Source organism: Anser cygnoides, chromosome 11, assembly GCF_040182565.1.
Source record: "Anser cygnoides isolate HZ-2024a breed goose chromosome 11, Taihu_goose_T2T_genome, whole genome shotgun sequence".
Classification (NCBI taxonomy): Eukaryota; Metazoa; Chordata; class Aves; order Anseriformes; family Anatidae; genus Anser; species Anser cygnoides.
The window spans coordinates 1,532,396-1,559,793 of NC_089883.1; the positions used below are offsets into that span (position 1 = coordinate 1,532,396).

Below are 27,398 nucleotides of genomic sequence, written 5' to 3' on the forward strand. Positions count from 1 at the left end.
CATATCCCCGGAGCACCGCCAGCCCCGGCCCCGAGCCCTGCGCCAGGACATGCCCCTTAACGGGGAAAACGCAAAAAGGGGGAACGTTTTGGGGTGCATGCAAAAATCCGGTGCAGCTGGCGCCAGAAAAGGCAGGTCTCACCAAGGGAAAAGCCGGTTAGCGTGCTGCCGCGAAGCAAATTTCTAAAATTGCACAATTTCAAAGGTCTCGGTCCTAGGATTCGGGCTGGGAGTGCTCAGCACAAGAAGCACTTGACCTTTGGATGAAGGGGCTGACGAGGCGGGTTGTGGGACGGCCAGCACGGGCTGGTGGCCACAGCTCACTGCTCGCCCCTCGGAGCAGCCCCCGGCAGCAGGATCCCACCGAGCCCCCACCACGCCGTTATTTGCGTCCCAAATTAGTAATAAATGTTCAAGGAAAGAGTCTCCTTCTTGGGAAGAAGCTGTCCCAGCCAGCCACAGGCTCGTGCATGTTTATCCCACTGAGGACAGGTCCTATTTTCCCTGTCCCCACACATACACAGTCCATGGAGCAGGGGACAGCCCACCGAGCCACTCGTGACACTTTGGGGACCCCAAATCCTACAGGAGCCAGCAGAGCTCCTTGTTTCCTCCTCATGGACACATCTGGCTGACAGCACGAGCACCTGGAGCAGCAGGGAGCAGCTGGGGGGGATTTAGCTCTGCGTCCAGCCTCAGGAAACACCTGGGGGCTCCGAGAAACACCGGAATAAATGCACCGAGCAGCGCCTCGAGAAAGAGCAGTCTCCTATAAAACAGGCTCGCAGCAGCAGCTGTATCCACAGGGCACGCCTTGGCTTAATGTTGCATTAAAATAAATAAATAAAAATGGGGTTTGGTGCTGAATTTGCAGTGCCCTTATTGCAGGGTTTTGCATTTGCTGTAGCCAAAGATGAGGTTATGGATGGAATTGCCTTGCAAAGCATGAGTGCCAGCGCTGATGTGGCCTGGCTGCCTCATTCCCAGGCGGGCTGGCACCACGGGTACCGAGTTCCCGTGCACATCATCATCCCCGTGTACATCCCCATACACATCAGCATCCGCACATCCCATTTCTAGGTGCTGCGATGGTGTCAGTACTGGTGCAACAGGCAGGCAGAGGAGAGGCTGGGGAGGCCCATCTGACAAATATTAAGGATTTGTCCCATTAACGGGGTCTAAACAAAGGACAAAAGACAGATGACCATTTCTGAGGCGGTATCTGCCAGCTGAGGTTTTTCCAGTCTGGAAGGAAGTGCCTGGGTTTTCCCCTGAGTTCAACTTGTCAAAGATTTCTCCTTCCCAGAGCCCGCTGGCTGCAGGGGAAGAGCCCCTCTGCCCCCCACGCTGGGGGAAACAAGCCCCAGGCGAGGCCAGACCCCCCCAGGCCGGGCTGTCACCTCCTGTCCCCATCCCTCCTCGGGGCTGGATGATGTTTGGTGCTGTGCACTCAAATCCTGGATCAAGCCCTGCTGGTGCCCTTGGCACCCCATCTCCCCCGAGGTCCCCACATCATGGTGTGAGCCTGAGGATGCCATGGGAGGGGGACAAGACAAAGGGACACTCCGTGCGACGGGGTCAGCCCCAAAGCATCCTGGTGGCAATGGGGCTGCAAAGCTCGGGGCACTTCAGGCAGACCCGCCACGTCCCAGACCACAAAAAGCTCGGTGCCGGGGCTCAAGGCAGCGGCTGCAGCTGCTTCCCTATCAGCAGGGGCCCCGTTTGGGGCTGTTTTTCCCCCAGGAAGCTTTCTGGGGGAGGCAAAACAAACCTCGCCGCGTCTCCCGGGCCCACGTGCTGAGAAGAAATGCAAGGCTCATGCTCGCCGATAAATCATGTAAACAAGCCCGCTTTTCCTCCCACTCTGTTTCCCAACTCCTTCCCACCCTGCGAAGCCAGCGGAAACATTTTGATGGAGAACAAAGGGCCGGGGGGGGGCTGAGCTCCCGGGCCAGCACCTCTGGGCCCCCAGAGCTGCCCCGGGTCACCCGCGCTGAGCATGGGATTTCGCCCTCCTTTTGCAGAGCTTGCAGCTCCTTGGAACAGCATTTCCTCTGGGCAAGAATATTGCACGCTTGTTCTCAGCTTGAGAGCTTTTTAAGAAACTTGGAGAGTCTGAAATCTCTTTTTCACGTGTTTAGATGAGCGGGTAACGAAGCAGATCTCACACCGGCGTCAGCAAACCGTGCCACACGTCCCCAAGAAGACTGAGGCAGGGACTCGGTCACAACAGGCTTCCCAGCCGGATTTAGGAAGAGTGAGTGGGGCTACCACTGTGCCAAGAGAAAGCCTCCGATGGGAGGATGCCATAAATCCAACCCCCCTAAATTCACCAGATTTTTATTACAAAGAGGTGAAACGTCACACGCATGGGTATGAAATAGCTGGGGAAGGGGGGAGAAGGGCGGCTGCTGGGCCCTGCGGGTGAGAAACCGCCTGGGAAGATGCTGAAGGACTGGGGTGGAAAAAGGACCACAGGAGCACTGACATTTCTACATACGCAGCAGCCTGAAAAAGTCCTTGCTAAGCCCCAGCTTCGTATGGGAAACGAAGCACAGAAACTTATTCATGAAGGGAAATGATGGTTTTCTAAAGCAGGAAGATGCTGCGGCGGCGAGCAGGTCGGGCACGTCGCTGCCGCGTGGTGTTTCCTGCCTGAGGACACCGAAGGGTTCCCCACGCACCCCCCCGGCTCCCCTCATGTCTCCAGGTATTTGTGCCGTGGTCCTGGACAGCCTGTACGGCTGCAAGAGTTTGTTGGAAGTTTGTCCCAGCGAGGAGCCAAAAGTTTTCCAGAAGAGAAAAGGATTAAAAAAAAAAAAAAAGAAAGAAAGAAAGGCAAACAAACGCTATCTTCTAAATATTTCAGGCCTCAGAAATTTCCTGGCCAGCTGGGAAGTGCCAGCGCCGGGGCAGGGACGTGGGAGGCACCAAGGCCGTGTCCCGCGGCCCCCCCGCTGCCAGCCCGCGCCGGGGGCGAGCGCGCTGCTCACAGACCCAGCCTTGTGCACGGCTCTGGGGGGGGAACCAGCCACGGGAACCACACGGAGCCTCCTTGTTCGGGCAGGAACAAGCCCTCAGCAGGACCTTTTTAACAAAATCGAGCTGTTTCCATCCTCGATGCCCCCCCGGGGCCTGGCTCGGCGCGGGCACAGCGAGGGCTCCTCACCTGAGCTCTGCTCCGCGGGCTCGCCGGGCACCTCCTGACACCCAGCTTCTGGCTCGGGGCTCAGGGAGAGGCTCCTGGGCCCTGCAGGAAAGGGACAGCCCCGTTAGAGCAGCGCCCGCCGCCCCCCGACCCCCTCCCAGTTTCCCACCAGCAGTGCAATCGCTGCGAAGCACGGGGCTGGAGCCTGCAGCCATTCCCCATGGCAGAAGCTGGTTTAAATACTGCCTTCTGCCCCCGCTACAGAGCTAAAACCACACGGATTGCCTGGCATGGGCAACCCCGCAAACACCCCGGCCACCACCAGGCGTGTAAACCCAAATCAGCAAATCCAAACCGCATTCACTCCGCAATGCCCAGTGCTGCTGTCCCCCCGACCCCAGCAGGGACAACAGTCAGCACAGGGCGCGGAGAGGGTTGAGGGGGTTTCCATAGGGCCCAGCAGAGAAGGGCCCCCCTCGGAGAAGGGACCAGGACAGGGGGGTGTCAGGGGAAAACCACCACGTGAAGGGGGAGAGAGCCACATCCTCGTGGCTGTGGCTGGGATGAGGCTGGGACCACACTGCAGGGCAGCCTGGGGCCTCATGTCCCGGGGATGAGCCTGTCCCTGTCCTCCAGCATGGTCCCTGCTCTGCTCATCACCCGTCTTCCACAGCAGGGCCCAAATCCAGGCTCAGGCCTGCAGGGTTTTGCCCTATTTCCCCCAATTTCTCCAGTACAAGTGGTGTCAGGGCCTCTCCGCCCACTGCCCGAGGTTTTGCTGCCGGGTCCCAGCAATGCTCGAGGCCCTGCGGAGCGGGCCCAAGTGGCTTTGCTAACGGCTTGGTGAGGAACAAAGGAGAGGAAGATTTCTGGGAGCCGAGCTCCGCGCTGGTTCCCTTCCAGACGGTGAAAGATTCGATTCACAGATTTGTGGGGGACTCTAGCAGCTGGCCCCGTCACGTAGGTTTTGCCTGCTGCCAGATTTCGGTAATTACACACTGACTTGGGAGATAGGAATCCAGGATCCGACTACTTCGAGCTCTCTGCTAGCTGGATAATGAATTGAACTATTCATCATTTGATAAAATTTCCATGAAAAGGAGAAGGGGGGTGGGGGTGACCCCGCGTCGCATTCTGCACGGTATGAATTACAGCGAGCGAGCCTGCTGGCCGCAGCCGGGCAGTAGTAAAGCTCCAGATTAATGCTGCATTGAATCACAATTAAAACTCATTAAAAAGCCGCGGGCCAGTTAAGTTGCCTTTGATGAGAGTAATGCTTCTGGAAACGGGGAGCTTCCATTTTTAGACTCAAAGCGGTCCGTTATGCTTGCTCCCAACCCCCAGAAATCCCAGCAAAGCCGAAGATTAGCGAACATTGTTTGAGTGCTCCTTATTATTTGTGCTTTATTAGCAGTCCCGTACCGACAGCCCTGTTCGGCTCCCACCCCAGCTGTTCCCTCCTTCCAGCCGTGGCCCCAGGCACCGTTATGGGATCTCCGCCACCCGCACGCTGCAGAACAGCTCCTCCACGGCTCCCAGCACCGCACCTGCCCCGGTCCTTGTGCACAGTTCCCTATTTCCGAGCAAAGCCTGGGCAGCACAAACACACGAGGGTTTTCCAGCCGCCGCATCGCTGAATCTCAACTAAAAATATTCTCCAGCCTTGATTCCGAGACAGCAAGAGGCAGAGAGCTCTGCCCCGAAAGCCATTAGCAAAACCCCATGCAGTAACAAATCCCATTAATCTACTTGCTGCATATGTTGGTTAGCCTGCACCTACTTCCTTTAACACGAGGCTTATTGATATGATTTGGCGCCGATCCCCAAGCACCATCACCCAGAGCACACGCAGCACTGCCCTAAATTTGGGTTTAGTGACCGGCCGGAGAAGACTTCCCCAGTCAGTTCTCCAGAAAAGAAGTCAAGCTGCGCTGCCCAAAGCCTGTTTTCCGCAAAGCCATTTTGCCTTTTGCCTTCAATCCTGATAACATGGCCCACTTGCCCCAGACACTAAACCTGCCCTTAGTGGCACGGCAGAGGACGGGGCCACCAGGGCCAGCACCTCCGTGGTGCCGTAGCCACAACCTCCCACGGGCCCTGAGGTAATAATTACTGCTTGACCATGTCTGGCTGCGTCGCTTCTTTACCATTTTTGATCACGACAGGCCACGGACGCAATTTCCTCTCCGGGTTTTTGGTTTTGGCTTCATCTACTCAGTGAACTAAGAGGATGAGCTGTTATCTAAGCAGCGTAGCTTGATGACTAATACCAATTAATAGATAATAAACCAGAGGAGCCCATCGGATAATTCTGTCTAGTGCATGCCACAGGACCTCCCAGACTGCATCCCTTCTAAACCGTGCCCTTTAGAAAAGCCTCCAGTCGTTTTAAAACTATATTTCCCGAATTAAGACTCCCTTGGGCCCCTGTTAATTTGTGTTCATGGTTAATTATTCTTTGGGAACAGCCTCTGGCGATGGGCAGGAGCTGGAAGCACTGCACCACACCAGCCCCAGTCATCCAGGGCGCAGAATTGTTCACCCAGCCCCAGCAAAGCCCAGCCCTCCAGCAACGCTCCACTTGCTGCAAAACCCATGCCCGGCAGACAGCGTTTTGCTGCTCCCACAGCTAACTCCTCGCTTGCTTTTATGCGAGCTTTGCCCCTTAATGAACACGGGGGTCAGCGTCACGCATCCCTGCTGGCAGCTTTATCAAGCGAACACGCAGCTCCGGGCAAAATACCAGGCGAGTTTGGCAAAATCTGCTTCCCAAGTATTCCTCTCCTTCCGTTTCCTGCCAGGGGCCTGGTCCCAGCAGCCTGGTGGGTGCCGTTGTCCCTCGCACCCCGGCGGAGCACGGCCGCGTCCCGAGGGCACAGCAGGTCCCTGAAGTGGAGACAGATGTCAGGCTGCGTCTGGGGGAGAGGCGCTCTCCGTGCGTTGCTGCTGCTAGCAGATTTGTTTGGCTTTGTGGCATGGGCCCTTCTCTTTATACATAATGGGTTTGGCCTGTTTTCCTGCTTGCACGCAACGGATCCCAAACCTGTGGCCCAGACCCCCCCTAAGCCGGCTGAGCTGCAGCAGGGATGAATTTGCCCCTGACTCCTGGAGCAAGTCTCAGCTGAAGGCCATCCATCGCTTTGCTGGATCTGACTGCAGGGCCCGGAGAAAGCAGAGCTGGTGCTGGGGAGCACGGCACGGCACGGCACGGCACGGCACGGAGCACGATGCGATAACTCAGTGATGCACAGGAGGCCTCACAGCGTTCGGGCAGATCCCCGAGCGGGAGGAGTGGGCTCTTTTCGCCTTGCAATCTGCCCTTCTCCATCCTATTTATAACCTGACTCAACTCTCCTGGGTAGGAAACTCCCACGGCAGAGCGAGGTCTGGGGATGCGCGGCGCTCGCTTGCATTCCTCGCCGTGGGAGGGGAGGGGGCGGCTCAGGATGCGAACGAAACCAGCTCGCTTCGCATCCTGACAGCGCTTCTCGGCCCCCTCCTCGCCTTCCCCCGGCCCCCACGCTCCAAGAAAAGCTTTCTGTGTCCCCACGCCTCGGGCGTGCGCTGAGCTAGCTCTACCTGGCGCTGGGCACCTGGACCTATCTGTTCTCCTCTAGACGCGAATTGCTCAGGAATGTTTGCCAGGGTTGTAAAACCGTTCCCACTGCCACTGTTTGCAGCAGCTGCTGGGAAGTGGCCCCAGCACGGGAGCTGTTGTAGGAGCACGGCGTGGGACTGTCCCTGCCGCGCTGGGGGCTGCGGGCGGCGCTGGGACTCAGACACCTGCTCCTGGGCAGCTGTGGGGAGCCCTGAGGCTCTCCTCCCATGGGGACAGGCACAATTCCCAGTTCCCAAACGCTCCAGAGCCATCCCCCAGAGCACCTTGGCTGCCAGCTCCCTGCCAGCAGCCAAAACCACGCCGAAAAGGCATCTCCTGTCCCACAGGTGCCCGTGCTGCTTTATTCCCCTTCCACGTCTCCGTGCCAGCCTCGTGCCCAGGAGGGTGCCATGGGCTCAGGACACTTTTGTCACTGCAGATCTGGGGCCTGGCTCCCAACCTGCACCGATGCCATGGCACCTTCAGGGCCCTGCTAATAGCTTCCAAAGACAGTCCATATTGCAGGGAATAAAACCCACGGGGTGTCTTAGGGCTTTACAGGGCTTTAGCAGAAGTGTACTCGGCGCACGCAGTACAGATCAGCCCAGTATACACCTCTGGTCCCTGAAAACCGCAGCAGCATCCTTCCCTGTACTCCTGAACACGCTCTCCTCACAGCCTGGCCTTTTCTCAATGTAGCTCCGAATAAATCTCTTTACACTCAGGAGAAAGAAAAAAAAAATCACAACTGTTAACAAGCGCTACAAATTGATCAGCCTGGCTTGGGTCCGTGACACTTTAATATCAGCAGGTTCGCAGTTCTTTTAACCCGAGTGACCTTTTGGGCCAGCCCATCAATCCCCCTCTCAGCACCCAGAAGGGCTGGAAGTGTTTTTCCTTCCACAATTGCTGCCGGGTTTGTCCGGCCGGCGGGGACCTCGGGGCAGCACGACGCAGCACGGCACGCATGGAAATAGCCAACAACGGACCAAAACACCGGTGACCGCCCAGCAAGAGCGGAGCAGGCAAAATGCAAGTTGTCTGCCAAGGAGCGAGGAGCAGGGGAGCAATTCCTCCTCTCTTCACCTGGGCACGCACCAACACCAGCCCTGGGGCTGCTTCAGGCTCCTCGGCAGGGAGCTGCGATGTCCTGGGCACGCTGGTGCCAACACGCGTGTCCCCACCGTGTCCCCTCCTGGCAGGGAGGGTGGCACGGGGGGGGGGTGACAGGCAGCAAGTGGGGCTCGGCTGCTGCTCCCCCCGGGAGCATGCACCAGGGCAGTGAGCTCAGCACCGCGCATTGCCAACATCTATTGCAGCAGGCAGAGGCTTTGTCTGGGCCCTGAACAGAGCGCGCTGCAGAAAGCGGCTCCATCCTCGGTGCTCGGCGGGGGCTGCCCGGGGCTGGTGGCGTTACCCTGGCCCAGCACTGCCCGTGCCCGGCCCCTTCGGGCCACACCAGAGCCGCGACCAGTGCTGTTAACCCAGGGGGTTCCTCGCTCGGGGCATCCCCTTGAGGAGCCTGTGAGCCCCCAGCCTCATCGCACGGCCACCTCCTGCCGGTGGGGCTTGGGCCACGAGGGTCCAGCTTGGACCACTCCGCTCCCCGCTGGGCCAGCCGCTCTCCCCAGGCACGGAAATGGCACGGGGTGCTGTGTGCCCCCCAGCACCACCGTACCCCAGCAATGCCCAGGATGCTCTGTGCCCCCCCAAGCAATGCCCAGGACGCTCTGTGCCCCCCCAGTAATGCCTCTGGGTGCTCCGTGCCCCCCCCAGCAATGCCCAGGACTCTCTGTGCCCCCCCAGTAATGCCTCTGGGTGCTCCGTGCCCCCCCCAGCAATGCCCAGGATGCTCTGTGCCCCCCAGCACCACCACCCCCCAGCACAGCACCCTGAGCCTGCAGCAGGCCGGGGGGGGACACTTGCAGCTCCCCAGCACCGTGAGCAGGGCCAGAACCGGGGGGCAGCCCCCGGGCACCCCGACCCTTCCCCGCAGCAGGGCTGGGGGGGGGCAGAGTCCGAGCCCCCGGACTGGTGCAGGGGCTGCTCTCGGGGCAGTTTGGGGACCGGGACCCCCCCGCCTCGCTCCCAGGGCTGGGATGCTCGGATGGGGGGGACTCTCCCCCATCTCCCCCATCCCCTTCCAACCCGGGCTCCCCCCCATCCCCATCCCCTCCCTGCCCCCCCCCCCCCCGGCCCCGCAGCCACCTGTAGGGCTCCGAGCGTTGCGGGGTGCCCGCAGCCCCCCCCCCCCCCGGCCGTCCCCCCCCCCAACCCCCTACGGGCGCTGCTCCAAGGGTTAAAAATGCAGCAGAGCCGCTCGGGGCCGAGAGCCGGGAGCCACCGGGAGCCCCCCCCCGGGCCCCGGTCCGCGATCCCCGGTGCCGGCACCTGGCGGCCGGCGGGGCGTGGGAACGGGCGCAGCATCCCCCGGGAGGGGTTGGGGGGGGGGGACGGACGGACGGACGGACGGACGGACACACAGCTCCTTACCTCGGTGACAGTCATGCAGGGAGGCGAGCAGGGCGAGCGAGCTGTCGGGGGGGGGGGGGGGGGGGAGGGAACCGAAAGAAAAAAAAAAAAGGGGGAAAAAAAAAAAAAAAAAAAATGGAAAAAAAATACAGGAAGGTGGCGGTTTTCTTTTTTTCCTTTTTTTTTTTTTTTTTCCTCGCTTCCCCCGCCCCGAGCCGCCGCCGCTTTCTCCCCGCGGAGCTCGGCTGCAGGCAGCGGCCGGGGCCAGCCCCCGCCCCCGGGCTGACGGCGCTGGCGGGGCCCGGCTGGCAGCGGGGGGGGGGCGGCCGGGGGGAGCGGGCGAGGAGGGGAAGGCCCCCGGGGGTTAACTCCTTGACAGCCAAACTTCCCCTTGATTTGGGGGGGGGGGGGAGGTGAGCACCTGCTACGACCCCCCCATCACTCCACCCCCCCCCACCCGCGCAGAGCAGCCCCCCGAGGGATGGGGGGGCCACGGCTGTGCCCCCCCCCTATCCCCCCGGTGCTGTCCGTAGCCGGGGCTGGGCTGTGGGGTTTGCACCTTGCTGCCTGGTGCCCCCCCCCCCGACCCCAAATGAGCGTTTGCAGCTCCTGGGGGGGAAACCGTTCCCGTGGCCATGCGGCGCTGCTCGGTGTGCCAGGGTGAAGCATCCCCATGCATTGAGGCTGTTTCGGAGGGTCAGGGAATTTGGGGGGGCGGCGGGGGGGTCCTACAGCATCCCTAACCTCGGGTGCAAAACCCGCCCGGTCGCCGTGCTGCGTTGCTGAGGCTCCGTGTAACCCTCAACCCCAGGGGGGTGCCTGCACATGAACCGCGGCCTGGGCTCAAGCCAAAGAAATCCTGACCACCAGTCGCTGCCAGAGCCCTCCGCTCTGCCCCGGAGCTCTCGGTCCTGTTTCCTGGGTGAAGGGCACTCGGATGCACAGGGCGATTGGGGAGGCGGGTGTCCCCTAAATCCCGTGGGGCTGGGTGCCCGAGGACCCCAACAGGCTGGGGACAAAGGCTGCTAAGAGGTCGCTGGTGCAGGAAGAAACGTGGGCAGTCTGATCCCATTTCCTCTTCCCAGCACGGAGCAAAGCGACCCGGCCGCGCTGCCCAAAGGCCGGGCCCCGCACCCTTGCACCCCCTTGCTAACACGGGGTTTGCACCAGCGGTGAGACACAGGCATTTGGTCACTTTTCTAAGGCTCCCCACCGCCGGAGATGAGAGGCAATATTCAGAAAAAGTAGCGTTTTAGCCATTTTAGCTCTTCGTCTCCAGGCGAGGTGGGAACGAAAGCAGCAGGCTACAAGCTAGGCAGGGAATTATCCGGGCAGTAGATTAGACATTGCACCCACTTATTTTGTTGTTGCTGAATTCAAAATACTCGAGACCAAAAACAAATGCATTTCCAATTCCCCTTACAGAGAAGTACTCCGCCAATAAACAAAGGATTTCCTTTTCATAAGGAGATTATACAGCCAAGAGTCTGATGAAAGATTATTGAGTTTCATTCTTGTGCTGAGCTCCCCCATAAGATACCAGCGGATCTGATAACGAGCGAATACCGAATAACAAGTGCCCATCCTCCGGGCTTCTTCTGAAAAGCAACTCTGTGTGCAAAGACAAACCATGTGCTGGACTGGGGACTGTGGGAAAGGCTAATGCAGTTAACGTGGAGCTCATGACGTTGGCCAGCAGAACAAGCCACCTCTAATTCCCGAGCCACCTAGCAGTGACCTCTCCCAACAAAAACCCCATTTTTCCCCAAACGGAGGCCGGAGCAGGAGGCTCGGTGCAGATGGACGATGCTTAAAAACCAAGCAGCACCTGGGAATTGACACCGAGGCCCACGTAAAGCCAAACGGGGAGGGAACAGGAAAGGGGTTCCTGCAAAGCCCTGGAAATGCTGCAGGGAAAACTCGCTGCTATCCCAGGCACATCAAAACCCACCGCTCTGAGCGCGGCCCCGCGCCCGCTGTGGAAGTAGCAGCGCCCCTCGTGCTCAGCTGGAGCTGCTGGGATTAATTAGCACCGATTAGCTGATGGAAGCAACCCATGAACCGGGACAGCTGATAAAGGTAGAGCAAGAGGGAAGGGTGCATGGCTGGGGGGCTGTGAGCTGGGGCTGCACCCTGCAGCCCCATGGGCACCCGTTTTGGGGTCTCTGCGTGATTCCCAGCAGGAATGGCATCGACGGGTGAGTGGGGCACTGCTGACAGCAAACGGGCCCTGGGCTTTGCCCCCCGGCCAGGAAAATAGCAGCTCCAAGCCCAAATCATCAGGCTTTTGGCAGGCTGGAAAGGATTTTATTATATTTTGGACTCAAATCTAGGTGGTAATAGACTGCATGGGCTTTGCTGCTGCTTTTCTGTTGCTTTTTTTCCCGGTGCTTGCTCCCCTCCCACACCACGCATGGGCGCTGCAGGCAATCCTGGCACAGCCCCTGGGGCCAGGAGGTGCTCAGCGCCTGCAGAATTAACACCTCCTGCTGGCGTGGTGCGGGTCCCCTCCTGGCCTCCTCTGGGGAGCCCACAGGAAAAAAAAAAATTGAGGCCCTGTGCTGCATGCACGGCTCATGGGAATGTGTCTAGGAGGCGTCTGGGATGGTCACCGGGGAGGCTTGTGTGGGGCTGGGCTGGACCACGCAGCCCAAACCCTGCCTCCGCTGCCCAGCAGAGCCCTTGCTGGGAGGGAGCGTGGATCACCCGTGCACAGCACGTCCCATGGGTGATGCTCAGAGAGGAGCTGGTGCAGAAGCCTGCGGTGCCACGAAGTCCTCGAGCCCCTCGGAGGGGCTCCGCCCTGGTGTTATCTGCAGGTGAAATTTGGGGCAGGATGCGGGTTGGGGTCCCCCAGCCCCACGATGGGGCCATCCTGCCCCGGGGGCAGGATGCTGGGCAATGGCCTTGCAAGCCCACGAGCACACAGCCGCTGCAATGGGTGGTGCAGGGGTGGAAAAGAGTGGGAAGGAGGGGGGGGGTCTTTGTGCAGCTGGACATCAGGGGACCCTGGGGACATTGTGGGAGGAGGCACATCCCTCAGGGCGAGCCAAGTCCCCAGGCATTGCTCTAGCAAAGCACACCCACCCCGGGCAGACGGTGCTCAGGCGCCTGAGCTGGGCTAATTAACAAAAGATTTTTTGGAAACCCGGCTTGGGGGGGGTGTGCGCGTGTGCCCCCCCTCCCATCTCGCTGCATCTGGCGCCCAAGCGCGGAGCTCTGCTGCGTTTCCGCCCTTCCTGCCGCGCCGCTCATCCCACCCCTTTATTTATCTGTGCCTTTAAGTCACTGCTGCTGCTGAGCAGCAGAAAGGAGATGCTGCCTGGCTGGATGCGAGCAATTAAAGCGAGAATTGGGAAGGTTGGAGCCTGCCTGGCTGGCCGCACGGCGTGGGCACGGTGGTGCAAGGAGTATGGCCCCCGTGGCCGAGCCGTTCGCATCCATCCCCAGCACAATGCATCACCTTGCTCAAGAGAAGCTCCGGAGAGAAATATTGCTGAGCCCATCCCGAATCGTAAGTCTGCAGACTCCACCAGCCCGTTACTCAATATTTGGCAAGCCTGAGCTGGGCTCAGCTCCGGGGTGAGCTCCAAGGCTGACCCGGTTACCCCAGGGACCAGTTTGGCTCTTCGTTTGATGAAACCCTTGGAAAGACACAACTCCTCTGCATGGGTCTGTGCTCGCGGATGTCTGAGGCTAACGGGGAGGCAGCACGTAATTCCCGTGCCCCCAGAGAGCCCTGGTCATGAGATGATTCACGAATGGCACGGGGCGAGTCGCTCGCTGCCAGCCCCCAGTGGCTCTGCTGCGGTGACACCGGCCAGGTCCTCGTCCCTGTGCCAGGTGTGCCGAGCTCCTGGCTGCGGGGAAGCAAGTCCTCGACTTCCCAGGTCCGTGCTGGGTCTCAGCAGCACCCCAATGCCCCTTAAATGAGGAAAGTCCGCTCCTCCGTCGGTGATTCTTAAGGAGAAATCCTCGGTGTTGGGTCCTTGCCCTGCTGGAAATGAAGTGCAGCGCCCAGCGATGCTCCCACCACCAGCCTGGTGGGGTGGCCAAAACCGAGCGCGTTGTTCGCACTGGCTAAAATTGCATTGAAATAAATACAGCGTAGAGACTACATGCAGCCTGTGCATGGCAAATTATCCCGGATTATCCTCAGTTAGTGCAGCTGTGAGTGATATGGAGGTTAATGTTTGGGTTTCATACCAGATAATTTATAGCAAAGTCCAGGGACGGGCTTTTATCTGCTTTGAAAGTTCATCTGGAATAACAATACTTGGTAGAACCTAGTGCTTGGATCGCGCTGCAAACCCAGGCCCTTGTGCCTGAAAGCAAGATGTTTCCATTTAAAAACACTGTTAGCAGGAACAAACATCTCCCTGTTGCTGCCTCTCGCTGCTCCTCTCCGCTGCAGTCATCTGGTTCGGATTAGGACTGGATAAGGTCCCGCTCTGCTCAAGGAACTAGGAGGGGAACTTGGAGCTTGTTCTGCTCGTTGCAAATGTGAGCTGAACGTGGCGCCCAAACGCAGACAAAATGAGCTCCGGCAGGCGAGGGGAATCAAAGAGACGTCGCAGCTCCTCCCGGTGGAAGACCCCTTCCAGCAGCGCCGGAGGTGGATGGTGGGAGCTCGTCCACCTCGGAGCAGCCCCAGATCAGAGAAAACCACCAGGACCCGTAGAAATGATCCTTGGCAAGGGGATGCTGCAGGCGAGGTGCAGGTTTGGGGGTTCCATGCTCTACCCTGGGAGGCTCCCAACCTGCACCCCTGGCTCCCATCACCTCCTGGCCCCATAAGGCTCCTGGCAAGCTCGGGCAGGGTCCAGGAGCAGCCCCACAGCCCCCTCCTCACCCACCTCTGTGGCTGCCTTGGGGGCAGAGCCTCGGGGAAACGCTGCTCCCAAGAGAAGCCAACGGAGAGGGAGCCTCCGAACAGCTCCGGCAGCTTCTTGTGGCTTGTTGTTTACATAGCGCCTGCTCCCAGCCGGCTCTTGCCATAGCTGCTAATTTGATAGCATGTGATGAATGGGAAAGGCTGTGCAGAAACAGGGGGAACTGCCACCGCGTCACGGAACGGAGCACAACGAGAGAGGGTGAAAAGAAACGCGTGGATTTGGGGGAGATGGAGGGCTAATAAATACTGTATTTATACATATATCCCCATTACGGGTGCTCAGCTTGGCCCATATGCGTGGGTCAGTGGTCGTAGCAGTGCCTGAGCATCGTACATGTAAAGCAAAGAGCCTGCAGAGCAGTGCCACCTCCTGCACCTGAGCAGCAGCACGCGAAGGGAAGGACGGTCACTTGCTGCAAGCGAAGAGCTGAAGTCCTCGAGCCCCAGGGGAGCAATTCAACGCGTGCCGGCGCTCCTGAACGCGGCAGAAACAGCCACCTGCCTGGAGTCTGTGTCCTGCCTTGGTTCGCTGCCTGGACGTGGGTCTGAAATGGCCCCAGCTCTCTGCAGAACAGCCACGGTGTGCGTTACCTGCAGGGCAGCCGTTGCGCTTTTAGTTTTCCACTCTCCCCGAAGCCAATTGCAGGTGTTTGGGTGTTGTTTGCAGCAGGCAAAGCACTCTGAGCTCAGCTTCATCAGGTGCCAGTTAGCAAAGAAAACTTGTCCTGTTGGCGGTGACTTTTGAAAAATATCTTGGGGAGGGAGATTTCTCCAGCAAGAAAAGAGGGTCTTCAGCTTTGAACCTGTTTCACCCTGTCCCTGTGGTCACAAGATGTCCCCACCCTCATTCCCTGCTCAGCAGAGCCACTGGTTTGCAGCAGCACCCATGGGTGGCCCTGGTGGTTGCTCGTCACCACCTCCAGGTGCCACATGGAGCATCCCTCTGCTCTCAGGCATTCCTTCCCCTGCATCTCAGCTCCCCCCTGGCTGCTGTGATCTGTGGGCTCTGGGCTAAGCGGGGTGGAAACCCCCCTGAGGTCGGCGTGTTTTCCATGGGTTTTCAGGAGGAGGCTGGGCTCTGCCTGCTGAACCGGGGCTTTGTGGCTGGCGGCACACAAGACCTCACAATTATTTCCCAAAAGGAGCCCTCTGACAGTGCTCGCTCTCTTTTGATGTGCTGGGCGTGTTGTGGGTTTTGCGGCTCGTGTCCCAACAAGGAAACACGCTGTGTTCCCGGTGACCTCCCTGACACGCCGCCCAGGGATGGATTTACGGCTCCTCCCGTGCACAATCGCTATTGATGTCGGCGGCTCTGGTCACAGACAAAGGACCGGGCAGCGTCCCCCTGCGCCACCCACCCTCGCTGTGTTTTGGGGAGGCTTGCTGCCCTTCGGCAAGGAGAGGGCTGCTGGGCGTTTGGTGGGAAGAGCTTTCCCGGTTCGGAAAACCCAACGCGTGCAATGCTGAGAGCTGGAATCAGATCTCAGCTCTGGGTGCCTGTCAATGGGTGCTGGATCCCAAGCCTGGGTCAGACGCTGCTGCCCAGGGAGGTGTGAAGGCAGAGCCCCCCCTCCTCCTTTCTGCCTGAGGTGCAGCAGTGCCCTTCCTGCTCCTGTGCTCTCCTGCTGGAGATGCTCCCGGCCACCAGCTGGGATGGATGAGCTCCCCGGGAGCACAGACAAAGGAGTAAATGAATAACGAGTGGGAAAACCCAAGGCATTTAAAAAGATCATTTGGAAACAGCTTTTCCCCAGCCTGCCCGAGGTGGGCAGCCCTCCTCGCACTGATGGCTGTGCTTGATGGTACCCCCAGCATTTCCCTCGCATTTCTCCTCTTCTTCTAGCGCCCATGGCTGAAGCACAGGAGAACAGGGGGAAAATATCAGGTTAAAACCATGCTCCGGGCTCCAGCCTCAGCCTCTCAGCTCTTACAGGGGCTGCGCCCTGCCCAGCAGCATTTGGGTGACGTGGGACCCACGGGCTGTGGATGCATCCCGAAAGGTTCCCAGGGTCTTAATATTGTCTGGGAAGAACACGCAGAAGTGACAGGCAGGTGCAAGGCAAAGTCTCCCAGCGGGGCACAGGCTGAGTCCCCGTGAGCTCATTTTCTGCCCCTCATCATTCTGCGTCCCCCTGGCTGAGCTGTGACGGCTCAGACAGTCGCACGCCTGACGGTGATTTATGTTTAAGCTGAGGCCAGATTCAAGGCGGCTCTGAGCCGCATCTCCTGCTGGGGAGAGGCACGGGTTGGATTTGGAAACATGGAGGATCCAGTGGCAGATCGGAAAGTGGCAGGACTCGGGAGCTCTCCCTGCAGGGAGGAGGATGTGGAAATAGGACTCCATTTTAAGCAGAGAGCCCTGGCAGGAGTCCTGGGCTGTGGGAAGCCAGCCCGGGCAATTTAAGAAGGGTTTTCCATAGCTCGTGTCTGTTGTTTGGTGAGCGCGTTTGGCACTCGCATCCAACGCGCATTTTAAAGGGAAACACGAAACGCCTGGCCCACTTGCTCTTTTTCCCCTCACAGCACGAGCAGCCCCAAACTCCCCGGGCTCGGGGGCAGCAGGGAGTGGTGGCACCGCTGACAATTGTCCACCACGTCCCTGTCAGCCCCCGGGGGGGGGCGAAACGGCCAGGCCCCCTCCATCGTTCCTGCTGGTGCCCACGGGCTGCCCACCAGGGATCCCCGGGGCCATCACAGAGCCACATCCAGCACTCAGGAACCACCCCACTGAAGCCCCTCGTCCCCCCCAGCTCCCCCAACCTCTGCAGCATCCCCACAACTCCCCATGACGTGCAGTGGGATGGAGACGGGGTTGGCACTGGGAGGGCACCTCCCGGTGAGGGGTGCTCAGGGCTGGGTTCCCTGCACTGCCCGGCCCTGCCTGGGGAATCCCGGCTGCCCCAGCCCCTTGGGTGCTGAGCACAGCCCCAAACCGAGCCCTTTTCCCAGTGTTTTTTGTGTGCCGCCCCCTCGGTGGGGCAGAGCAGCCCCTGGGGCTGATGCAGCGCGTCGGGTGCTGCGCCTACGCGCGCCGCGGCACCTCTGGGTCCCCGGGGGCTGCCCCGGGGTGCGCAGCACCGTGCTTACGGGGCTGATCGTGGGGCTCAGCAGCCTTTTGGGGGGACCGAGCCTCAGGCACAGCAGCGTACGAAGGGCCCAGCCCAGGTTCCGCAGCATCGGCGGCCGCGTTTGCCCTCTAGCGCCCGCAGCCGCCCTGCGCAGCGCCGCACCCGGACCGCCCGGGGGGGGGGCTCGCTGGGGCGTGCTCCAGCCACCACAGTGCCCCCCAAGGCTATGAAAGGGGTGGGTATTTTTAACGAAATTCTATGGTTCTAGGATAAAATGCATCGCTCTTCCCCCGCCGGCAGGTATTTTAAGCCAGGGAGGGGAGGGCTTGAGGCAGCCGGGATAATGGTGCGTGGGGCGACGGCACGGGGCAGAGCCCCTGCAGGGGCAGGCACGGGGATGGGGTTGGGGAGGGATGGGGATGGGGATGGGGATGGGGTTGGGAATGGAATGGGGTGAGGTGGGGATGGGGGGGATGGGGATTGGGGATGGGGATGGGATGGGGTTGGGGATGGGGATGGGGATGGGACGGAACAGGATGGATGGGATGGGATAGGATGGGACAGGACGAGACGGGATGGGACGGGACAAGATGGGATGGGATGGCACAAGACACTCCAGGAGAGTCCCGGCAATGCCACAGCCTGATGTTAAATACCATTCACCGCATTCCCACCACACCTGACCCCATTGCTATACGGCCATTTGCATTTCCAAAGGTTTTTGCCAATACTTTCGAGCGAAATAAAAGCAAACAAGGCTCCTCCCAGGAAAGCCACAAAGCGGGAGCAAGGCGCTGTGATGCTGAGGTGTGTTTCCAGCAGCTCCGCCAGCCCTGCCAGAGCTCAGACGTGCTTCACACGTGGTAATTGCTGACCCAGTGGTGCTGCGAGCCCTCCCATGCCTCAGTTTACCCCGACAGCCCCCAGGAGCCGCAGCCTTCAGGCACTGACTTTGGGCAGGCGCAGGGTTTCTGCAGTGCCTGGGACACGTTGGCTGGAGAATCCTTCACACGCACAAAGTCCTGAGCATCATTGCTAGCAGATGTGTTTATTTGCTAAATGATTTATTTAAACACACGCTTTTGCTGCCCAGGAGAGGCGAGTTTTGTTCCTACTGTCTGCAGTCTCCAGGCCAAGCCAGGCAGCGAGGGCAGACGTTGGGTGCCTAACACGTGGAGAAAGCGCATCAGCTCTCGCCTCTCCCAGCAGCTTTAAGGCTCTTTGACCCCTCTCCTCCACCAGAAGTGCTCCCAGCCCACCCACACATGCCGCACATATTTTGTGCAGCCCCCGGCTTAATTTTCTGGAAAAAGTCAGCAGGGTCCTGCTGGAAACGTGGTTCGGGGGCTGGCGACACAGAGCCCGCTTCCGTGGGGTGATTCACACTGGAAGCACATCCGTGTGCAGCTCACAGCTCTGCCAAGTACTGCTGAGAAAGGTCTCACTGCTGCTGCTCTGTACCGGTTTTATTTTTTTTTCCCCTATGATTCCCCCTTCTTGCTTATTTTCATCACCTTTTATTGCCATTGATGTAGGAAGGAGCCCATCTAAGGGCTCAAACGGGGAGTCTGGGGGCATCTTTGCCCAAGCGCTCTTGCTTTTGCTGTCTGTCCCGTCTGGCTTAGGGACCTCGGGCTGTTTCACCTCCCTACGTCCCCTTGTCCTTGTCCCCAGGGCTGCACCTTGATGCTCCACTTCAGGGTGTAACAGGAGTGTGCCGCCAGCTGCGAGCTCAAAGGCAAATGGGCTCATTAGGCTGAAAGTGCTAATTGGTGGCCTTTGCTTAAAAGGGTTGGAGCTGGAGTCAGGGTGGTTGGTTGGAGCTGTGGTGTTTTGGGGGTGAGTATTGGGGTCCGGGGCTGCTTGAGTGTGGGAGGTGTTGAGCAGTGCTCCCTGGATTCATCCTGGTTGCTCTGGGGTCGTTCAGTAAAGCCTGCTGGGCCCCACTGGGTGCTGTGGCACCCATGGGTGCCTGGCAGCTCTGAGCACTGTGCTGCTGGAGCCCTGGGGGCTCATCCTGGTGCTGGTTACCTGTCTGGGTGCTGCAGAGGTGGCTTCTCCTCTGGGTGATGCTTTGTGGCCTTACTGGTCTGTGTAGGGGAGGAGAAGGCAGGAGGGAGCTGCTGCTGCTCACCCTGGGTGCATTTTCTTCTCAGCCACCTGCTGGAGATTCCCTTTCCCCTCTCAAACATGACATCTCTGTAGAGTGAGATGTCTCGATCCCTGTTCTTGCTCTAAGCTAACATAAACCATGGCTGAGGGCACCCTGGGGCCAGCACCCCCCTTCTTCCAGCTTGATCATCCCTGAAGGGCTTTGTGGTAGGAGAGGCTGCCTGCTACAGGCCAGCTGCTGCTCAGAGGGTGGCTGCGAGCGATTTCCCTTCCTGTGAGCAAGAGCGAGCTGGGGAGAGCTGCCTGCAGGCAGCAGGGGAGCCAGCACTGTCATATTTTAGGTATTATGCGCTTTCCTGTGAATAAACTTGGGAGTTCTAACAGCAAAATCGTTCACGCAAGTCTGTGGATGCGCAGATGTTGGAGGAGAGCGGAGGGAGTGGAAATGACCAAACAAACGTGGGGATCTCTGGTCCCCTCCCAAGTGCTTTGGGGCCAGTTGTGCTGATAACTGGGTTGTCCTCCTCGTAGGTCGCTGCTGAGGAGGGTGCTGGTGTGGGGATGTGAACCTGCCCCTCCGTCCTCCCCAGCAGGGCAGCAAAAAGGAGCACAGCCCGTCCCACCCTGCCCAGCGAGCAAAAAATGGAGCTTTAATCCCCCTCCTGTCCCACCCTTGGAGAAGAGGTGATGAGAAGTCTGGTTCATGCAGACGATTACTGCTGCTGTCCTCAGCTGTAGGCTCTGCCAGCAAAAGAAAAGCTCCTCGGGCACGGGGCAGCCCTGCTGCAGGTCCAGCCGTGGTGCTGGGGAGGTCAGCGCAGCCTCCAAAACACCAGAAATAGCTGCAAAGCTTCTTCTCAGGGTGTTCCCTGCTTCGTTTTAAATTTTCCCTTTGCAGGGGCTTTGGAAACTCCCCTTGCCCTGGGATCAAAGGTGCTCACATTTGGTACAGACCCGCTTACCACTTGGAAGGGCGATTAAAAGAGGCTGCGTGCCTCAGTGAAAAATGCTGTAAAAGATTCCTCTGCCGTTTCACCCAGCTGAAACGGGGCCTGGGATGGACTGCCAAGTGCTGCAGAGGAGAAACCACTCTGCTTGCTCTGGTCTGATCTTTCTAACAGACCCTGGCTAACACAGCAGCAGCAGCAGCACAATAATTTAGAGCTCCCCTAAATGGCTTTCAGGTGTGACTCGGTAGCGTAACAGGGGCTGTAATACTAAATGAAAGGCACGGCTCCGCTTCCATAGCTGTATTACCAATACATCATGCTTAAGAGTAATAGAGACCTGGATACATAAAACGAGATACTTTTTTACATGATAGGAGTATGGAAAAAAAAAAAAGTAGAAGTAATTTTACACTCGAGAGGCCCTGCGGTGATGGATATAGCAGGGGATCTCCGGCTGAGCCTGGAGCTGCCTCCTGGTGCCTGAGCTGAAGTGAGGATGGTCCCACTGAAGGCACCTGCTGCAGGAAGGTCCCTGGCTGTCCCCAGCTGGCTCTGTGGGGGCTGTGGGATCATGCCAAGGGCTGGATGACGCTGCAGGACCACGGTGGGCTTGGGGTGTGAAGCTCTTACTGACCCACTGGGGAGGATGCGCTTTGGGCAAAGGGCGGTGCCGTGCCTGGTCCCCATCGCCGTGCCCTGGTGCTTGGCCTCCGGCTGTGGTATCCAGCCCCTTCCCCTCCCTGCTTGTCCTTGCTCTTGCTGCGCATCTAATACAGAGCTGATCCACGAGGATCTGCTCCCTTGGGGCTGCACTGTCCCCGGGGAGCAGGGATTTACAGAGCCAGGTGGTGCCTGCACCTGGGCGCACTGAATTCCTGACATCTCCTTCCTGCAAAATTCTGGTGGTGCTGGGGGGGGGGGCAGAAAATCGCCTTTAAAGGGTTTGGCAAGTCCCACCTCACTTCTTGAGAACTGCGAGCGTGATGTCCAGAGGTTTCCTGACATCATTTGCGGCTGCTCCCCTCCCCAAACAACAAGCAAGGCTGCCTGCCAGGGGGCTGGCTCCCCCCCCGAGCTGACCACCTGCGCGAGCTGCCGCAGCTAATGGAGCACATGTTTTCCCAGCAGTCTGGCCTGGAGGAAAACGTCTGCAGAATGACGTGCTCTTCTAGTTACAGTTTGCAAAACTGTATTTTTTTTTTCCTCAAAGTGCTAAATATAGTTGTCTTTTTTTTTTTTTTTTTGAGTCAAGAGTGGGATGGCTTCTGCCCACTCAGGAGTAAGGAGAAAGGCGCGCGCCCCGTGGGAGCAGCGGGTGGATGTGCTGCACGTTGGGCAGGAGCGAGAAAAAAGGCTGAAGTCTGCTTTAATATGGGGAGTGTTTGCAGAGGGTGGATGCCGTCCTTCCTTATGTGCTTAATTAAAAAGGAAGCAAGTGAGGTGCTCGTGAACCCCCCCACCGAGCGAGGGTCAGCTCTGCAGTCCCCTGGCGTGCTGGAGAAGGCTGGCTCTAAAAGAAAAGTGGAAGCAATTAAACCCCCAGGTTTACAAGATGGTTTCAAGCCTTTTAAATCTGTAACCACCAAAAGGTGTTGAGTGCCTAAAAACAGAAAATAGAGCTTCTTACTAACAAGGAGCTGAAAGCAAAGGCAGAGAGGGTGGGGATGCGCCGCAAGCCGTCAGCGCCGCTTTGCCCCAAGCACAGCTCTGCATGGGTGTGGGTCCTGACTCCTGCTTGGAGAGTTGTGCCAAAACGAGCTCTGCTGGAGCTGCCGTTCAATTGCAACACCCTTTTCTGATCTGAATCCCAAGCCATCTTCCTCTGTTAGAGGAATTTTCCTCCGTGTACCCAGCCAGGCTGCGCGTGGCTCGGCTGCGCTGGGGGCTGGCTCCGGAGCCCCCAGCGGCTCCCGGTGCGGCGAGCGGGGCCTCTGCACGCGCTGTGCTCAGCTCCACCTCAAATATGGCCCGCAGATGGCACGTAAAAATCTGCTTGTCTGCTGAAAGGAAGATCTTAAAACCTGCTTCCGGACAGATTTTGTCTGGGAAGGTGCTCGTTTCTCGCGGCACTGCGTTTGATATAAATATCTCTCGTGAATGGAGTTGTTTTTCATGTCATAACTCGGAAGATGGGGCGGGCAGCCTGCTTTCTGTACTCTTATTTCACTTGGGTGCACGAATCAATGACTTTATCGGTGGTGTGCAGTGTTACAAGCGCCGGGGATGTTTGCGTGTGCTGCTCCGCACCATCCCCAGGTGGGGGCACGGGGGCTGTCCCCTGCTTTGGGGAAGGCTTGCGAAGCAGAAACATGGCACAGCTGCAGGGAGATGTGGAGAGGCCCAGTGGGTGATGTGCGGCTCCGTCTGCTGGAGGAGAGGCTGGAGTCTGGGTTAAAAGAGCAAGAATGAGCTAATCCCTGCTCTGTGCTCCCCGGCCAACACGAGCCAGCACCAGCCCGCTGCAGCCGCCGGCAATCCCTGGTGTGCTCCGGCCAGGAGCTTCCTCTGCTCCTCACCCGCTGCCAGCCCGTGGGCCGGGTCGGGCAGCACAACATCTTTTTCTCGTTACAAGCCAGGGCAGGTTTCTTGCTGATGCTGCATCCTCCCCGGTGAGCCGGCATTTCCGTGCCACTGACTCACCCCGCTCCTGACAGGCAGTCGCTTCCACGCCGCCCGGCCCCCGCGTGCCTCCCGCACATGCCCGGCGATCAGGGAGCACTGTGGAAAATAACAGAGCTAAAATAATACGTGGGAAGAGGTGGGGGAAGCCAGAGGAAAACGTAGTTTGGGAGCTTCTGCTGGTGGGCAGAAAGGGAGCGTGAGCACGGACCCCACGGCTGGGGAATTTCTACCCTGCAGCCACTGTGGCAAAGGGGGGAGCCTTTCCCCCCCCACCCCATTTTGTGGTAAATGCCAAGGAGAAAGACAAAATCCAAGCAAACGACAAGGGAAAAAAAAAACTTAGCAAGGCTGTTACGTGACTTTGGGCGAGTGGCAGAGTGAAACTTCCAGTGAATTCGTGGGCAGAGCGAGCAGCTCTGGTGTGGAAGGACGCTGGGGGGTTTCAGAGCAGTCTCGTACTGGGACAGCTCAGGGCTGGCTTTAGGGACTGGAGGAGGGGAAGCCACCTGCTTGGCAAGGCAGCGAGTTCTGAAATATTCCCGGTGTGTATCTCCAGAATCCGCGAGTCATTTGTTTAGATACGGAGGCTGTTTTTGGGGAGAACCGGTCTGATGGCCGCAGTGCTAAGCGCTCTCACATTTTCCTTTCTCCGTCCTTCTTGGTTCCTTTAATTGGATGCCTTGGGCTGGTATTTCCTGGTCTGCAGACAACGCTGCATGGCAGAGCGGCTGCTGCGGCCGGGGCAGGCGGCCAGGAGACAGCTCAGCATCTCGGGGAGGGGGGAAAAGTGGGGTCAGCATTCCCTGAAAAGAACTCCCTTTCTTTTTAATGCCTTCAACCTTTTTTTTTTTCCAAAATAAAATATACATTAAAAAAAAAAAAAAAGAGCTGAGAATGTGCTGGCGTTTAGCTTTGTAATAAAACCTCAAATTTCATTAACAAAGAAAGCACCTTCCCTTGGCTGCTCCTTGCTTAAAAATCCAGCTTGCAAATTCCTCTTTGGCAGGAGCAGGGAGCTTTGCACTAACTCGGTCCCTGGTTATAGCTGCGGGGCTGGGGGTGCCACGACGACCGCGTTCGTCCCCTTGTGTCTCTGCCGTCCCCAGCACCTGCCTGGCAGCACTGCTCCGTGTGGCGGTGCCACCCCTGCGCTCTCACAGGACACGGGTCTGGGGGTGCCTCTCTTGTTTTTAGCACTCCTGCTGCTAGACTGCTGCGTTTCCGATATTGGGCACAGTTTGTATTGTGATTTGGGAATCACAATTTTGGAGGGATCAAAACCTATTGGTTTCAAAGTCGGCGGTCAAAGGGCCGGCAAATGCAGCGTAAGGGGCTTGTCTGTGCTTTAAACTTCCTGCAGCGGAAAGGCTTCGGATGCTTTGACATCCCCAAAGGGGCGCGAAGCTGCAAAGCCACCTGCAAGCAGGTGAAACGAACCGGAGGGGGAAGCTTTGGAAGCCCCACAGCGGTGCGTGCAGGGGCACTTGGAAGAGGCGAGCGCCTTCTTCAGGAGCACGGTGGGGACGCAAAAGCCAGCGGGATGCTCTCACGGCTCACTTGGCTGCGAGCTGGGCACCCTGCCTGCACCGACCGCTCCGTCCAGGGCTTTTGCCCCGATGCAGGTGACAAACCACGGCGTGACCGAGGTCCACCGCGGCTTTGCAATGTCCCCAGTGCCTCCTGGGCACAGGATGCGGCCCCGGCTCCTGGCCATTGGTGTCTGCGAGGCAGGGACCGCGGTGCTCGCCCTCCCCGGAGCACCGGGCCAGTAATGGCCTTAGCAGAGCGCGGCTGGCGGAGCCCAGCGCTCTCCAGACACCTGGAATGTGTCACCTCCATCTCCAGGGTCTAAAAACGGCTCATCCTCCTCTTTTTATAGAGGAATGGGTAAGGAAGGCCAGCACCGGGCGGCCCTGGGGTCAGGTGAACGGGGAGCTGCGGATCTGGCGTTGGCCCGCTCGCTCCTGCTTTGGAAGGAGGAACTCGGAGGAAGAATTGTGATCGCAGAGGGCTGCTTGTAGCAGCCAGGCTGTGCCCTGGAGCGGGCAACGTGCTTATTTCCTGCTACAGACTGCTCTCAGAGGTGACCGAAGCTCTTCAGTCCCCAACCTGAATCGGGAGAAGCAATAAATCCCGTAAAAGCAAGGAGAGGGCTGGGTCCCCGCCTCACCGGCCGTGGTTTGGATGTGCTTGAAAGTGAGCAGAGGGGGAGAATTTGGGGTGGCTGAGATATGATGCTCCTGACCCCATCACGAGCATCGTCCCCATGTTGGCAGGGCTGGGGTGGGAAGGCACGGAGCTGTGTGGGTACAAACAGTGCCCCTTGTCCGATCCCTGGGAAAATACGGGTGCGTGGGAGATGTACACAGCGCCCTGCTCCCTGCCCTGCCTCCCCATTTCACACAGCAGAAAGGAAAAAGCGAGTTTGAAAGACTTTTTTTTCTTCTTCTTTGCAAACGAGTGTGCCCAGAGTTACTTCTACTGTTGCATATTTTCCCCTCCATTATGTTCGGCAGTGTATTAATCAAGGTCTCCTCTGATGTTGTGATTTTTTACGGGCTGCCAACTGCACACTGCCAGTTTGGCGTCCCCTCTAACACATCACGCTTCGAATGGCTTTACCATTTGTGTGTGGGGCTTAGCTGCGTGTGTCACTTCAGGAGAATTAACCTGGAAAAAAATACCCAGGGCTCGTATTGCACTGCAATTCTCTCCAGACGGAGAGGAATCTCTGTATGTGGGCAAACGGAGACGGCAGAAACGCGCGGCTGTAAATAGTGCTTCTGTGGAGCAGGAGATAAAGGAATATTAATAATAGTTCGGGAGGGTTACGCAAGAGGGTTTTTTTTCCTACCCTGCAGAGCTTCCCAGGGGAAATATTCTGGTTTTATTGGTGAGGTATTTAATTTCTTTTTTTTAATTAAAAGTAGACGAGGGGGTGGTGGAGCGTGATGAGCCCCTTGGCAGCAGGGCCGTGCGATGCCCTGCCCTGTCCTGGCTCCTTGTGCCCCACGCTTCCCACGTGGGCGCCCTGAGCCTCATCCAGGTTACTGCAAAAGCCCAAAGCTTCACATCTGACTTGGTTTGCGGCAGGTTAAGTGCTTGGGATGCTTGGGAGCTCGAAGTTCATCAGAAGTAAGAAATAAACAGGGAGAGACTAAATAAATAGGAAAAATAATGCTAGCTAAGCAAACAAAGACATTCCTCAGTAACAAACGCTACTTTTAAGGTTAGCGCCCTGTAAGGGTGATGCTGGGGGAGCTGCTTGAAGGGTGAAGTCACCGAGCAGCAGCAGGCACCTGGGGAGGGATGGAGCCGGGCTCCAGCTCCTCCGGCGGGGCTTAACCTGCTCGGGAAGTGGCTTTTTGAGTGCGAAGTGATCTGTCGGGAGGTGGGTGTTTATAGCTGGGTCCCGACTGCCAAGCCAGCTAGGGAACACCCGGCAGCAAACGCCTGGGCTACTGGGATTCTGTGTGGTTTCTTGCAGAAATGTCACCTGGGGGGGGGCTTTGCTGCGTAAATCAGCCTGGCACCGTCCTAAACCCACGGGTAAAAGATCGTGTGAGCTGGTGGGAGCCCTGGTGCGTGCCGGTCTGGTGGCACGGAGGAGGAAGAGAGAAGCATTTTGGCGAGGGCTCACAAACACAGCCCGTGCTAACTGAGTGCTGGGAGCTCGGGGCCAAAGTTCCTGCAAACACTGCGCCCGTTCCAAGGCTCTGCTTTCCGGAGGTGAAACCATTTCCCTGCACCGCTCTGCCCTTGCTTTGTACGCTGAGAGCTTGGGGGGGTTCCCCCCTTCGCCACCCTGGGGTCCCTTTTCCCTCCCCAAACCTCACCCAGCCGTGCCTTTAGTCCTGCCCTGGGGTAGCACGAGCTGTGGGGAGACCCCAGGGCACGCGGAGCCCTGCAGCATCCCCACGTGGGGATGCTCGAGGTGGCTCCCACACTGTGCTGCAGGCAGCAAAGGAGACGGGGAAGGGGCTGAGCTCCTGCGCTGGGACATTTTTTGATTGCGCTCTGGGGCTTTTCAGCCCCTTTGCTTGCAACCTTCCTGCTCGGGTTTAATGCTTTCACTTCCAGCCTTGTGATCTTGCAAGACGTAACGTTTCCTGGCGTCGCGTGGAGCTGGTAATCTTGGAAGAGCGTGGCTTTCTGTTTACATCAGCTTTTGTTTTGGACAACCAAGTCTCCAGAGCTCTTAGCTCACCGGGGCCGTGTGACGGCCAGGCGGGGCGGCACCACGCGCCCCCTCGGCAGGCAGCTTCGGGCTGCTCCCCGCCACCCAAAGGTGACAATCGCCTGCCCGCCCGGGGCTCCGAGTGTGTCCAGACCCCAGGGGGCTGCTGCCGGTTTGGCTTTGTGCTGAGCACCCCCTTCCCGTACCAATCCTACCCCCGGATTTTGGGAGAAGCAGCCCTGGCGGCGCCCGGTACCGCAGCGCCGTCGCGTCGGGGCTGGGGCAGCTCGCCATGAAATACCCCGTACAACACCGTCAGCCCTTCCTCCGCTTATTTTAGGGAATTGGGGATTTTGT

General features: G+C 58.5%; 1 protein-coding gene and 1 long non-coding RNA gene across 5 annotated transcripts in view; one reads left to right on the plus strand and one right to left on the minus strand.

Moving 5' to 3' along the window:
* CORO2B (coronin 2B) overlaps positions 1 to 9,460 on the minus strand; it is a 32,469-nt gene extending 23,009 nt beyond the window's left edge. For 2 of the 4 annotated variants that reach the window (XM_067003781.1, XM_067003778.1), the window contains exons 1-2: positions 9,240 to 9,460; positions 3,170 to 3,250 (exon numbers count right to left, since the gene is read on the minus strand). Coding sequence is in view for 1 of the 4 variants with exons in the window: in XM_067003780.1 (XP_066859881.1) it covers positions 9,240 to 9,254 (15 nt within the window). In the remaining 3 variants the exon portion in view is untranslated. The remainder of the gene's footprint in view (positions 1 to 3,169; positions 3,251 to 9,239) is intronic. The other 2 variants (XM_067003780.1, XM_067003779.1) reach the window with 2 other exon arrangements.
* Positions 9,461 to 9,937: 477 nt separating this feature from the next.
* Positions 9,938 to 17,567, plus strand: LOC125179811 (uncharacterized). The gene is made up of 3 exons (XR_007157639.2): positions 9,938 to 11,416; positions 11,896 to 12,037; positions 12,504 to 17,567. It is a non-coding gene; the product is annotated as an uncharacterized lncRNA (long non-coding RNA).
* Positions 17,568 to 27,398: the final 9,831 nt, after the last annotated feature.